The sequence below is a fragment of the Poecilia latipinna genome, unplaced genomic scaffold (assembly GCF_001443285.1).
Source record: "Poecilia latipinna isolate Pla-1442-1.1 unplaced genomic scaffold, P_latipinna-1.0 Scaffold412, whole genome shotgun sequence".
NCBI lineage: Eukaryota > Metazoa > Chordata > Actinopteri > Cyprinodontiformes > Poeciliidae > Poecilia > Poecilia latipinna.
The window spans coordinates 261,108-275,414 of record NW_015113028.1 but is presented as its reverse complement, the minus strand read 5'-3'; the positions used below and the strand labels follow the sequence as shown (position 1 = coordinate 275,414).

The window sequence follows — 14,307 nt, the reverse complement described above, 5'->3', positions numbered from 1 at the left end:
CAGACTGAGTTAAAACAGCAAAGTCCACACATTTTTAAAGTAAAATCAATACATTTAAAAAAACTAACATTTCTAAGAACAGCATTCAGTTTACAGAATAAGTTTAAGAAATACTAAAGTACTCAGTTTCAAAATTTCCAAATGAGTTATTGTAGTTAAAATGTATAAAATGTTATAGCAATTATTTTCAAATGAGTTTCAGTCTTGATTCTCTCACACCAGGTGTGTATGTCAGATAGTGAGAAAAACTCATCCGTCTCTATATCCAAGTCTGTGGGGGTTGTGGTCGCAGTCGTCCAATCACAGCTCAGTAAGACACCAAACCAGAATACCATTGGCTGGTGGGAACAAGCCTTTTTTGGACTCCTGAGGGAGCAATAAATTATTAATCCATCGAACATTATGTTTGTCTGAAAGGAACAGTTGAAAGAGTTCGAGTTCATATGACTTTTCATTAAAAGGGAAATTTTATTAAGTGAAATGATTCAAAATGTTTCAGGTCCCAAACAGAGTTAAAAAGGCTGGAAGTTATTACAGCTTTGAATCTCCTAAAAATGTTCTTTTTCCAAAATTTTATTATTATGGTTGGGTAGGCTCAACTAAAAACCTTAGATGATAGAATACTTTAATTTACAGTACATCGGATATCATTTTTAAATGGTTGGGCGTCTGCAAATGAATGTTTTTTCATAGCTGCTTTTAAACGATGTTGACTCCCATTTTACGAGTTTATTTTGGTAATTAAACACGTCGGCCAGACATTGGCAACATAAACAGCATAATAAAAATGATCAGTTTGACAAACCATTTCCTGAATAGTTGATTAAAGATGAAAATGAATGAACAGTCCTATTAAACCTGTAGATGAAGAGAGGAGTTACTGTAAGTTAGAACTAAACTGCATTTGTTCTAATTTACTTTCTGATGTAGTTTACTGTTTTTCACTATTACAACTGAATGGACAGACGGACGGATGGACGGACGGAACCATTTTCCTTCCACTTCACAATTAAAATCTCTTTCAAAAATAAATTAAAGTTTGCGGGTGAAAACATGAAAATGTAAAAATATCTAAGGAGTGTGAATACTTTTGTAAGTCGCTGCATATGTACATTTCTTCTTGTATAACAGACTGAGCTGCTGCCATAACACGATGTGATTTCAAAGCTCTTATCTTCTGTGGATTGAACTTCAGTCATGGATGAACGTCACCGCTCACATGTAAGACTCCTTCAGATTTGATTTGACACAAGCAACTGAAAAAACAACCAGGAAACATGAACAAATTGACAGATATATATTTTCAGACTAAGACATTTAACAAAACCCAGCATGAAATTGTGACTACTGTAAAGTCTGCAGAAGTGATTGGGAATTGGGTTTATGAATCTGCTGTTTGCATGTTTGTGCCGTTATTGGCTGGAAGCCCGGACAAGCCCCCAAAAAACTCACCAGATAACGCTCAGATATCAGCAATGTTCCTGCTGTGTAAATAATTACCTAATATTATTGACTGTTTATGTGGGAAATCTGCTGACACATATTTGTACTCAGTGCACCAGATATGGGCATCCAAATAATAAAGATGTCAAACTATGTCTAAGAACTTTGAGATATCATTTTTTTTCACTCACAACAGAATTTGTTTTTCTTGTTTTTACTGACAGGCCCCGTCAGGTGAATTGAACATTGATTATCTCGCAGGGAGTGGACTTTGATTGAACCCGGGCACACGCAAGTGCACAGAGACGCCTCTCTGTGGATGCCATAAAAACCGGACAGTAAGTATATAATTACAGAGCGAAAGACGCCTCTTCCCTTTCTGTACTAGAAGGGCCCTTCGAGGATTACCATCTGGTCCTTCAAACCCTGCCTGGTAACATCTCAGGACCAAAACAAGAACCTTTAATTAGTCCTAAACAATGTAAGTGTCTTATGTAGCTCTAACTGAGACTTCAGTGTTCGCTGATTTAGTGTGAAATCAAATATGTTTACTGTTTATTGTTTGCAGAGGCAGGGAACATGGTGGGACTCAAGCCCTCAGATGTGCCTCCTCCTCTTGGGGTGAAGATGGCGAGTGCCGGAGCAGCAGCCTGCATAGCAGACATGGTCACGTTTCCTCTGGACACAGCCAAAGTCAGACTACAGGTACCAGCAAGTTATGATAGTAATCATCAGTTTATGGCTGAAACGATTAATCAAATTAATCGTGATTAATTGATTGTTGAAATAATAATCAATTAATTGTTAAGTAGAGAATACTCTAAAAACAACTATTTGCTTTAAAAAAATAAGTGATTCACTTAATAAAACTAGTATTTCAAAATATATAAACACATTCCTAAAAGATAATTTTGATGTGTAAATAATTTATAGTTACTTCTTCACCCAAATTTAGGTATGCACCAATTTGAAAAGTTGGACCAATATCGATAACCAATATTAGTAATGTAATTTCAGCCAATCAACAATATTCACTAATATTATATTGACTAACTCTCTCCCCTTTTCTCTAGAAACACAAACGGCAGCAAGATGGAAATTAGCACTGAAACAATTAATCGACTCAATCGTGATTAATTAATTGATTTATTAATTAGTAATCTATTAATCCTCAGCTGGAGTGCAGACTCTAAAAATGGCCATGAAAGAAAAAGAGAAAAGAATGACTCACTTAAAAAAAATAATATTTTAAAAATAAACAAGTGTATTTCTAAAAAGCCTATGCTTGGATGAATTTAGCAGAAATATACAAAAAAGATAAACTGATTAATTCATAGTAACTTATTCACTTCAAATTTAGGGATGCACTGATTTGTGCATCCTAGTATTGGGTGTGATACTATTACTATTGCAATTTCAGTCAATTAACAATATTCACTAATATTACATTGACCAATTCTGTCTCCTTTTCTCCAGAAACACAAACGGCAACAAGATGGAAATTAGGGCTGAAACAATTATTGTGATTAACCAAATATGGAAATAATCTTAGAAGAAGTCACTATGAATGTAAATATTATTATCACAATATCGACCAATTGACAATATTCACTAATAGTACATTGATCAGCCCTCTCTCCCTTTCTCCAGAAACAGAAACAGCAACAAAAAATTAGGGTTGGAACGATTAATTGACTCAAACATGATTAATCGATTACTGAAATAATTATCAACTAATTTAATAATCTATGAATCACTAACTGGAAAACATAGACTCTAAAAGTCTATGTACAAAAAAATATATACATTTTACAATTAATATAAAAAAACCTTGTTTGTCTATAAAAATATAATTTTACCAAATGGGTTCACATTATGATGCACCAGAATGGATTTATCTTCTGGTTTTCTGGAAAAGTCTAAATGGCACTTCTCCCTCAGATTCAAGGGGAGAAGCAAGCGGTGGGTGGCATCCGCTACAGAGGGGTGTTTGGTACCATCAGCACCATGGTCCGGACCGAGGGGCCCAGGTCCTTGTATAACGGGCTGGTGGCCGGACTGCAGAGGCAGCTGTGTTTCGCTTCCATCAGAATCGGTCTCTATGACAACGTGAAAAACTTCTACACCGGAGGCAAAGAAAGTAGGATTTCACTTGCACACTGCAAAAACACAAAATCTTTTCATTTAGTTTCTAGTGAAAATGTTTTAGTACACTTAAAATAAGACAAAACTAACTTAAAAGTAACTTTTTTGGCAATATACATGAACTTGTTTTAGGTCAATAAATCATTGATACTGATAAAGAAGTACTAGGTCTGCTGGGAGATTATTTCACTAAAAACAGGACATTTTCCCATGTTATAAGAGAAATAATTTCCCATCTTCATCAATAATAAGAAATTATTTATTCAATACAAGCCCCTTTGTTGCTTAAAAGCTACTTGTCAGTGAGTTTTGTTTTAACTCAAGTGCACTATGTTTGTATTAGAAACACCAAAAATATTTGTTAGGATGTTTTTGGACAGGTTAGCATGTAGCATGGTTCTGGTGGATGAGAAAAATCCTACAGTCCGTCTATTGTAACATTCCTGTTGCACCATTTATAAAGAAATTCTATATATTAAATATATTACATTCTAAAACAAGCTAAGAACATCCTACTCTTCCACGTCTCTCCAGATCCAGGCGTGCCGATGCGGATACTGGCCGGCTGCACAACAGGTGCCATGGCCGTGTCGTTTGCACAACCCACCGACGTGGTCAAGGTTCGATTCCAGGCCCAAATGAACCTGAACGGCGTGGCGCGGCGCTACAACGGCACAATGCAAGCCTACAGACAAATCTTCCTCAATGAGGGCTTACGAGGCCTGTGGAAAGGTGAGAGGAGAGGCTCCCACATCAGGGGACAAAATCCACAATGTTGTTGAGTAATGCTTTAAGTGTGTGTGTGTGTGTGTGTGTGTGTGTGTGTGTGTGTGTGTATGTGTGTGTGTGTGTGTGTTCTTCAGGAACATTACCTAACATCACAAGAAATGCACTGGTGAACTGCACAGAACTGGTTACCTATGACCTGATAAAAGAGGCCATTCTCAGACACAAACTGTTGTCAGGTAAGAGTTCCCCAGCCTGGCACTCTATGGCAAGCCAACTTATTATATAATAATGAAACACGATTATGTAAAATTGACTTTTTTGAGCTTTACATCATGTTATAAAGTTATTCCAACATCAAAAATATACCTGGAAGGTTGCCTTGATTTTTTAATGCATGTTTGAGAAACCCTTTAATCTCCATGGCAACCATTCAGCTGTGCAAAACGCCTGGGTGGACCTAGCCCCGCCTCCAAGACACAGCTCTTCTGTATAACAAACCAAATTCTTCATATAAGTTACATTATGCAGCTTTACTTAAAAATAAATAATCATGAGATAGGAGTGTGTTTTCAACAACGTGCCATAATATGCTTGAGAGGAGCTTGCCGATTGGACCAGACTCCCTCACCCTCTCACCTCTCCCTCCCGTGCAGCTGATAACCATCTTGGTACAGAACATGTTGTAATGTCCCATCACAGAAAGTTGTAAATACAATAGTTAATGTCAGATTTATCACAACCATCCTCTCCGCTCCATTCAGATTACACAGACTGCTGACAGACCCAGAACAATCACCTCACAGTTGATGGGATCCTCCATTATCTCCCCACAGATAATCTTCCGTGCCACTTTGTGTCTGCGTTCGGAGCGGGCTTTGTCACCACGGTGATTGCCTCCCCAGTGGATGTGGTGAAAACAAGATACATGAACTCTCCACCAGGCCAGTACCGCAGCGCCATCAACTGCGCCTGGACCATGATGACTAAAGAGGGACCAACTGCCTTTTACAAAGGGTGAGCCCCCTCATTTACTCTGATGCTGCGAAATAAAAACGGAGGGTCTTCAGAATCAGCCACCTGATTACTGAATTAGAGGACTCTTGGTGAAAACACAACTAATCTTGTAAAGCCATATCCACATCATAAAACGTGGTGGTGGCTGCATCATGCTGTGGGAACACTGCTCAATACTAGAGAAAGAGAAGCTGAACGTTGATGTAAAGATGGATGGCAGTGGCGACCCTACAAAATGTTCATAGAGGTTGTGAGATGGGGCAAGGAAAGAAAGTAGCAAAGAAACAAATAAGGGGAGAAAGTAGAAAAGAAGACAGTAAAGGAAAAAGCAAAGAAAGACAAAAAGTAAAGTAAGAGAAGTAAAGAAACAAAGGAAGTAAAGAAAGTAGTAGAAATAAAGTTGTAAGGAAAAGAAAAGAAGTAAAAGTAAAGACTAAGAAAATTTAAAAAAAGAAAAAAGTAAGGAATGAACTAAAAGAAGAAAAGGAAGTAAAGAAAGTGACTAAGTAAGGAAGAAATGCTAGAAAAATGAATTACAGAAAAAGTGAAAGAAATAAGTAAAGAAATAAAGAGAGAAAAATAATGTAAAAGAAAAGTAAAAAAGGAAGTAAAGACAGGCACACAGACTTTTCATGTATTCATTTATTGGCTTTTACGTTTGTGTCTTGTTTGAAGGTGTCTGTATGTGTTTGTATGAACTGAACATGAATTATTAAAGTGGTGGTTGTCTTCTCTGGGTGGCCACAGAAAACCCCTGGCCACCACTTGGGGGCGCCACCGATGGGTGGAAATAATTACAAGCAATCCTAGAAGGAAACCTGGTAGACTCTAACACCGTCAGCTGGGCCACAGGTTCACTGAACATAAACCCTAAACACTCAACCAGAGCTACAGTGGGATGGTTTACATCGACGTATTCATGTTAGAATGGCCTAGTCAAAGTCCAGAATAAAATGCAATTGATATTCACTGGCAACATCTGAAAATTGATCTTATACTCTCTCCACTTTAGTTTTGGCACCGGTGAGGATGAAAACAATTTTTAAACTGATTTTTATTGTAAAGGATTGAAAACCACAAACAGTTCCTTCCTTTCCTCAACGATGCACAAAATCCCAACAAAATAGTTTAGGAGGTATGAATACTTTCACGATGGCTCCACATTAGAATTGATAATTTCCTTGTTTTCCAGGTTTATGCCTTCATTTCTGAGACTGGGATCCTGGAACGTCGTCATGTTCGTCTCATTCGAGCAAATCAAGAGAGCCATGATGGTGTCCAGAAGAATCGAAGCACCAAACTGAGACCCCAGACTCAAAAGCCTGAACGTAAACCTTAAAACAACCTGGATGTTGTACCTCTAATACAGGGAAAACCAGCTTCTGCTGAAGCTTCATTTTCCCTGAAAACAGAGTGCTGTATTTAACTTTTTACTTTTTTTTATACTCTGGAACCAATGCAGTCATTATGGGAGCGAAAGCCGTTGACACAAGTTTGCACTTTATGTAAGGCATGTCAGAACTTGCTCAGCCTAAACCAGCACTTATTTACATCGTAATAAAAGGATTTGTTATTAAAATGTGTAAAACATGTTTTTGTTCATCTTTAATAAATTTTTATATATATATATATTTCACTTTAACACACCAACAATTTTTAATTCAAATGTAAAATTTATTGACTTCAAGCAGAAAGTTTCTCGCATAAAATGTAATGAGCAATAAAAACTCAGTCTTGGGAAATAAAACGACTGAAAACAGGGTGCAAGCGTGACACGAGTGGGGAGATATTAAACCAGGCACAATGATGGAGCGCCATGTTTTATGTTTAAGTCATGAGCTCAGGACATAAACATGAATAACCTGAGGGTAAAACTGTCACAACACAGAGACCTTAAACACAAGGAAACGTGGTAATTACATTTTTAATGTGAAAATTTGATCATCAAGGTGCTTAAAGCCTCATGAGTCATGATCTCCACCTGAGTCTTCTGCAGCAGCTCTCATTTCTCTGAACAGTCTCTGGAATGGTCACTTTTTGGAGGTACAGGGTTCGGGTTTGTGCTGCGTGTGGAAAATAGTCGTTGTTCTGGACGAAGGTTGACTGGGCACCACTAAAGTATCACTAAAGAAACTGAAAAAGGTAGATTTGTAGTTTGCTTGTTGTTGGTTGTGGGTCTTCTTTGATAATCCTGCCTCCTTCAAACAGATCCAACTGGGACGTAAACAAGGAGATTAGTGTAAAATGTGTCAAAGCACATTAATTGCAAGCGACAGTCAGTGTGAGAGACACGTTAGGGTCCTGCAGATGAGTCTTCACTATGTTGTGAAACTTTTCTCTGTACTGATTGAAGTGCATGATGCTCTCTGGCTCCTCAGCAACCCAGAATTTATCAAACTCGTACGCAAGATAACCTGGAAAGTAAAACAGAGGCTGAAGAAAAACTTCCACACTGAGAAAGAGAAATGTGGAACAGACACAGTGGCTTGGAAAAATCTTTGATATTTTGTAACACAACCACAAACCTCAGTATAGACCCAGTGCAGCATGACGCCACGGGGCGTCACGGGCGGCCATCACTTAAATGTGATGTCGTTATGTTAGAGAAAACTACTGTTGATTAAGGCTTCAGCAATTAATTGGATTAATCGTGATGAATTGCATATTGCAATAATTGGGCTCAAAAAGGGCTACAAGATACTTAGAGCAGTATTTAAGCCAAAAGTGTGCTATAAAACATATACATTTTGTATCTAAGATAAAAACTCTTTATCTGTGAAAATGTGAACTCCTACAGTGGCAGTTTTAGCTTCACCTGGTGCAGATTCTGTAAAACAAAATGTCTTGTTAGACATATAAATAGTTCTCTAATTATTGATCAGTTAATAAAAAAACATTGTATTGATGTTCAGCCGAGCAGAAAAGGCTGAGCTTTTCTACAAAGTTAATGGACTGAATTTCAGTGTCTTTCTAGTCAAATCAAACACTTTACAGTAGAGGCACATTCACCCATTCACACACCAATCGGCAGGCAGCTTGAGGTTAAAGAGGAAGCTGGAATCAAACCCACAACCCTCAGTTTGCAAGACGACTTTTCCACCCACTAAGCCACAATCGCCATCTGGAAAGTACTGAGCACATTAGTGCATAATCCAATTTTTATGCCATGTATCATTTTCTCCCTCTTTAATTTATGCTCTACTTTGTGTGTGGCAATCACATAAAAATCTAAATAAAACACACTGAGGTTTGTGGCTGGATTATGACCAAATATGGAAGATAAATATGTTTGAATGGATTCATGAAGCACTATAGGGACTCACAGTAAAACTGGTGGAAGTCCTTGAGCTCCGGAGAACCTGGGACTGAATTGTAGAAATGTGGTTTCAGAGCGCCGCTCTTCAGCAGGCTGTACGCCATTTCTGTCAGGTTGATCCCAACTATGGCATATGAATACCTGAAACAAATTTCACATCTATTACACAAGCAGAGTTCCACAAGCAAACAGAAATGATGCTGAAATAACTGCCTCTTACCCCAGTTTGGGATGGTTTGCATGAGACAGCACCTGGCGAGACTCTGCTGTGTAGTTTTCACTGAAAAAGCTGCAAAACAAAAAACGTCAGGCTTTATTTAAGCCCAACTTAGGGGTTAATTCTCTGAATAAACAACTTCATCCAGTAAAACATGGAGTCGCTGTAAAAACTGAAGAAGAAGGAAGAACAACACTACAATTTTTATGAGCTAATCTCGAACAAACTTCCAGAAAACCCTTTAAATCAAGGCTAAAACCCAAAAGCTTAAAGTTGCCTTTAATTAATAACTGGAACATTGACCAATATATTTAATTGTTTTGATTATAGCATTTGACAAAATGTAATATGTGTTGATATTTCATAATTGGTTATTTTATTATGTTTTTTATTAACATTATGTTTTTATGGTGTAAAGCAGGGGTCACCAACTCCAGTCCTCCAGGGCTACCATCCTGCAACTTTTAGATTCACCTCTGCTCCAAAATGTCTGAATCCCCTCACCAGCATTCATTCCTCTCTGCAATAGGCTGGAAACGAGCAGTTTATTTGATCCAGGTGTGTTTGAGCAGAGACGCATCTAAAAGTTACAGGATGGTAGGACTGGAGTTGGTGACCCTTGGTGTAGAGCAATCTAAGCTGCTCTGTTGCTGAAATGTTCTATACAAATGAACTTTACTATAAAAAGCAGATTTTTATTAGTAAAATGTTCCTTAAACCCATGCATCATGTTCCTTTCACCTCATATTTATATTTGTTTACGTTCTGCTGCGCTACAGTAGAGGTCTGCAACCCAAAGAGACATTTTTGCCCTAAATCCACCTAATTAAAACTTTTTAAGAACCAGAAATGTCTCATGACTTTTTGAAAGAAAGATAGATATTATTCAAAAATACAAGTTAAGAAATTTGTCAGTATTTTTAAAGAAACACAATTTACATCTATAATCCCCAATATAGTAACCAGAAAATGGATTTCAAGAAAATTCTGGTACTTTTGTGCAAATTCTTTGCAGTTATTCCATGAGAAAACTGGAAAAACTGCAAAAAAAATCTGCATATTTTATGATATCTATGTTTAAAAACATTTGTTTGATCTTTATCATTTTTAAGTTAAAAAGACCTACTGTAGAAGGTCATGGGTTATATGGTCCTAGTTTAAAGGATAAAATCCCATTAAACTACAGCAAAGGCTTTGGGTATAATGGGCCAAAATGTGAAAAAGGGGTGTAAATACTTTTGGGAGGCACTGTATAGAGCTACAATATGTTATGTTCTTCTAAATCCTCTATTACTGATGTTAGAGAACTGTATTTGTACTTAACTTGTGTTAAAAAGTGTTTGTTTATATGAAGTAATGTGATAACTACTCACAGCAGGTTGATGAGACCCAGCAGGCCCATCCCTCTGAAATCCGTCTTTGGATCGTCTCCTTGGAAGCCGATGTCTCCCCACTGCTTCGTTATCCTGGACTCCAGTTTCACTGTCGGCATCAACAAGTCCCAAAGCTAAAAACACAAAGTTCTACAGTCAAACATCTAAATGGCGTCTGGAAGGGACCACAGGACCAAAGATGTCCGCTATCATCTACAGCAGCAGCGGCTTGATTGAAGAGAAAGATTACTGAAAAAAATGTAGTTGCAGCCCTCATGGAAATAAACATTAATTATTAATAGCGGTCCAGTTTTACTTATCGGGCTGATACTGATGTGTTCAAAATGGACTAAAATCATCTGACATGTCCTGCACAAAACTATAAAACCCACACCTTCAACAGCATTGCCTCGTGTTTTGGGTTGTCTGAGTTGAAGACCTCCTTCCTCAAGTCTTCCACACAAAAATACAGTCTGTTGTATCCTGTTATCTGCAGCAGGCAGATGTGCAGGTTTGCCTTAAATCTGCAAGACGAACAGAGAAAGGAGCAATGAGTCACTCATAACTACAACGAAACAACTAAGTCAAAGATAAAGATGTAAAAGTAAACTTACAGGTGATCTGAATGGGGTTTGATTTCCTTCTCTTTCATAATCTCATCCACATGTTTCTCTACATTTTCCTTGTTTGTTTCCAAAGCTAATCTCAAAACCTGAGAAGGGAAAACAATCAAAAAAACAACACAGAAGTGAATCAGACATGAAAAAAAAAGTAAATTAAACAACGACTAGCCTGAGAGTTTTTTTTTTTTTAATTCAATGAAGGAAAAAAATGTACCAGTATTCTCAGACTGTTGGCTTGAGAAATGCTTGGCAAGCTTTAGATATACTTTACATTTAGATCTGTTCTTTCCTGAAATTTACAACATTTTAGCTTGGATATCTTACTTTATTTTTAGATGACTGGAGAGAGTATTCTGGAAGGCAAGGAAACAGGGAGCAGATTAATAAAAGGTGGAAACTGCCCGGCAACAAGAGGATTACTGGTGGAGGAGTATTTTACCTGCTTTTGTTGTCATCATGGCTCCTGGTTTGTATCCAGAGCAAATCCTCTGCAGCTCACAAGTCCCTGTAGTCTTCCTGAGGAGCCACTTTAACCAGGATCTCAGCAATGATGTGTAAATATAATGCCAGATACGCCTAAACATTTCTGTAATATATGCAAAGAAACTTGCAGGAGTTACTTAAAGTTTAGCATCTTTTCTAAATCGATTTTAGAAGCATTTTCATTTTTATCTTTAGAGAGAACACAGAGTGAATGGGGTCTTGTCATTTTTGGTCAATTTCAGAAATTTTTGGTTAGGAAAGGAAGCTGTCTGCCACTTATATTTCTTTTTTGCTTGGATGCAAATTTCCCTTACGAAAGAAAATAAATTAATACGAAGTACAAATAAGTTTAACAACAGGGAAGTAAAGAGCCAGTGTCAGTGAAGGATGACATGGGTCAGTAACAGATTCTTTGAACTTTTGAGTAAAAAATATCATGGTTTCACAAAATTAATGGAACATTTCAAATAAAAGTGAATATGAAAATAACATATTCTTTCTGCTCTAAAATCATACAATACTGACCATAAATGTAAGGAAAGATTTAACACCTGATACTTTAGTAATAAACCTTCTGACTGCACACAATGTTAACCCCTTGTGCTTTCCAGCTATTTATAAAACTTTACTGGAAGTACAATGATCTATATAACAGACAAGTCATAATATTCTGACTTATATTTACCAAATATGACGACTGCTAAATATAATCTGATTATTCTTAGTTTTTTTGAATTTTTTTTCTGATTATTGATTTAATCTGATTAATTCAAAAACCACAGCTGAAAGTTTTCCCTATTTTTTATATTTTCAGATAAAAATACAAACTTCTAGACTTGATAGAGTATATATACTTTCTTTTGCACACCGACCACTGTGTCGATGTTAGTAGGACACAAGTTAAACTCATCCGTTTGTTTCACAGCAACAATGTCCCCTAAGACATTAAAATTGTCCCCAGTCAGCGTCCGAGAAGGTCGGGTGATTCTAAGTCAGCGTAAGGTACAAATATTCAGCCTGAAATCTCAGAATGACATCATCCATGAGGCTGAAACAGCCAAAACAATAGCATAACTGTTAGCAACTATGCTAACTTCAAAGTACCATGATTATTCCGTCAATTTACAAAGGTTCCACAAATTCATTCGCCATTTAGTAACCAAAGCATGTTCGTATTACTTAGTTGTTATCTTATAATCCATAGTTTCATCCACAGACTAACCTAGCTAGCATTAAAATTCAAAAGTGACAGCTCTGAACAACAGGTTGCCATTGATTTGTCCGTTAGCTTCCTGCATCACCAGGACTTGGTTACGTCGCAAACACAACGTGTGGCAGCACTGATGATTAGAAACCAGTTATGCTGTTGCTTACCTTATTTTTGTTGTTGGAAAATGTTACAGGACTCAAGTATTTCCTTCTACTTTGAAGCTAACCCGTGTGTTCGAGGTAGAAGGTTAGCAACGTATCTCCTGACAACGGTGCTATGATTCTGGTGCGTTCAGATTCAGTACCAACCCACAGCTACACAACTGCATGTACTAAGAATACAAAATGTTTGTGACACATAAGAACAAATATCAGTCCCACTGAGTGTTTTTAATTTTTCCCCAAAACAATAACTAGTAAAAACGATGTAAAATATTTAAAAATCAAGTTGGAATTACATTACGGACCTGAAAGAACAATGTCTTTGAACTCACCAGTTCAAATCTTACAGAAGCGCTGTTGCGGCGCCATCTGGTGGACAAAAATACACACGACCAGGCGCATTGAATTTCAGTTTTCTGGCCTTTTCCCAGGAAATCAACTCGAGCTCGAGCAGAAAAACATTCATATATTCAGTCTGAGTTTTAGTGCGAAACAGAAAACCCGACAATGTATAAGAACATGCTGACTGCTGCTTCCTGTCAGTTTTTTTATATTATGAAACCTAAAGGAAGCGAAAGAGACTACATAAAAATAATTTGCTGTAGAAGTTCAGCCTATTATCATGTATGAACTGAGAACATTAAGTTGTTAGCTGCAGTATCTCAACTAAAAAGAACTACAGGCCAGATGTAGCATCTATGAGGAGTAAAAAACAGAGATAAAGTTCAAAGCTGAAGTAACAGCAAATAATGCAAAACATTATCCATTGTCCTTAAAATATGTTTAAATTCATTCCAGCTGCGTTGCACAATTTACAAATGAAAATGGTGCAAAGTTCACTGTGGGAATAGTTTTATAAATTTATATGAGGTGTTTATAATGAGTATTTATTTACAGATGAGTAATTCTGCTGCTATTAGACTGTTAAAAACAACAGCAAGATCCAGCACAAAACCACAGACAGTTTTCCCCTCATGCTTGAGCAGTAATCTGGTTTATCAACAATGCTGCCGATCTTCATATTGTCACCGTTGGTGCACTTGACTTTAATTAAGTCACAGTCTCTCACCTAATCAGTCCCTCTGGGTTTTCACTGGCTGGAGGTCTATCCCATACAATTACTGCATTAGAAGAGGAGCTCCGTCTGAGGCAGGCTATATTTGAAAAGCGAATCCCCAAAGTAAGCACTTAGTTTCTAGCAATAGTCTAAAGATTAGAGGAGGATGATTTAGGATACAGACTATAATGCTGAAATTAAGACTGGGCTATTTTAAAACATCATGAATGAAAAAAATTACAGAAATTTGATCTTTAATTCACTTAATGACGCACCCAGTAGTTCTGTGCAAAAGCCTCTAATCAGCCCTCATTTCTTAATGTTTTGCTTCCAAGGAGACAGTGGAAAGTTTGAGGAGGATTCAGTAAATAAATAAATAAAAAATTATGAAGATCACCGAAAGAGAACTGCAGCAAAGACTGAAAATTATTAGACCAGAGGTGTCCAAACTTTCTGTCCTGAGGGACAAAACCGTCAAGTTCAAAGCAATTTTTTTAAAATTTATTTATTTAATGCAAAAATTTATGTGACATTAA

General features: G+C 37.1%; 2 protein-coding genes across 2 annotated transcripts; one reads left to right on the top strand and one right to left on the bottom strand.

Annotated features, from left to right (window-relative positions):
- The first annotated feature begins 1,772 nt into the window (after nucleotides 1-1,772).
- ucp1 (uncoupling protein 1) lies at nucleotides 1,773-6,908 on the top strand. Its single transcript, XM_015037628.1, has 7 exons — nucleotides 1,773-1,924; nucleotides 2,012-2,148; nucleotides 3,385-3,583; nucleotides 4,123-4,320; nucleotides 4,452-4,553; nucleotides 5,151-5,331; nucleotides 6,524-6,908. Exons 2-7 carry the CDS (start codon nucleotides 2,023-2,025, stop codon nucleotides 6,633-6,635), a joined length of 918 nt encoding a protein of 305 aa, XP_014893114.1. The 5' UTR covers nucleotides 1,773-1,924; nucleotides 2,012-2,022; the 3' UTR covers nucleotides 6,636-6,908.
- Nucleotides 6,909-6,990: 82 nt separating this feature from the next.
- On the bottom strand, nucleotides 6,991-12,912 carry elmod2 (ELMO/CED-12 domain containing 2). Its single transcript, XM_015037629.1, has 9 exons — nucleotides 12,718-12,912; nucleotides 11,300-11,446; nucleotides 11,185-11,213; nucleotides 10,852-10,949; nucleotides 10,632-10,761; nucleotides 10,238-10,371; nucleotides 8,868-8,936; nucleotides 8,655-8,788; nucleotides 6,991-7,745 (listed from the first exon to the last, which is right to left on the bottom strand). Exons 2-9 carry the CDS (start codon nucleotides 11,442-11,444, stop codon nucleotides 7,591-7,593), a joined length of 894 nt encoding a protein of 297 aa, XP_014893115.1. The 5' UTR covers nucleotides 11,445-11,446; nucleotides 12,718-12,912; the 3' UTR covers nucleotides 6,991-7,590.
- Nucleotides 12,913-14,307: the final 1,395 nt, after the last annotated feature.

Excerpts from the sequence above, each read along its gene's own strand:
- ucp1 (XM_015037628.1), top strand. The coding sequence starts at position 2,023 with ATGGTGGGACTCAAGCCCTCAGATGTGCCTCCTCCTCTTGGGGTGAAG. Across the intron at positions 3,584-4,122 it reads CTACACCGGAGGCAAAGAAA|ATCCAGGCGTGCCGATGCGG; the intron begins GTAGGATTTCAC and ends ACGTCTCTCCAG. Across the intron at positions 4,321-4,451 it reads CTTACGAGGCCTGTGGAAAG|GAACATTACCTAACATCACA; the intron begins GTGAGAGGAGAG and ends TGTGTTCTTCAG.
- elmod2 (XM_015037629.1), bottom strand. The coding sequence starts at position 11,444 with ATGTTTAGGCGTATCTGGCATTATATTTACACATCATTGCTGAGATCC. Across the intron at positions 8,789-8,867 it reads GCAAACCATCCCAAACTGGG|GTATTCATATGCCATAGTTG; the intron begins GTAAGAGGCAGT and ends AATTTGTTTCAG. Across the intron at positions 7,746-8,654 it reads GGACTTCCACCAGTTTTACT|GTTATCTTGCGTACGAGTTT; the intron begins GTGAGTCCCTAT and ends TTTACTTTCCAG.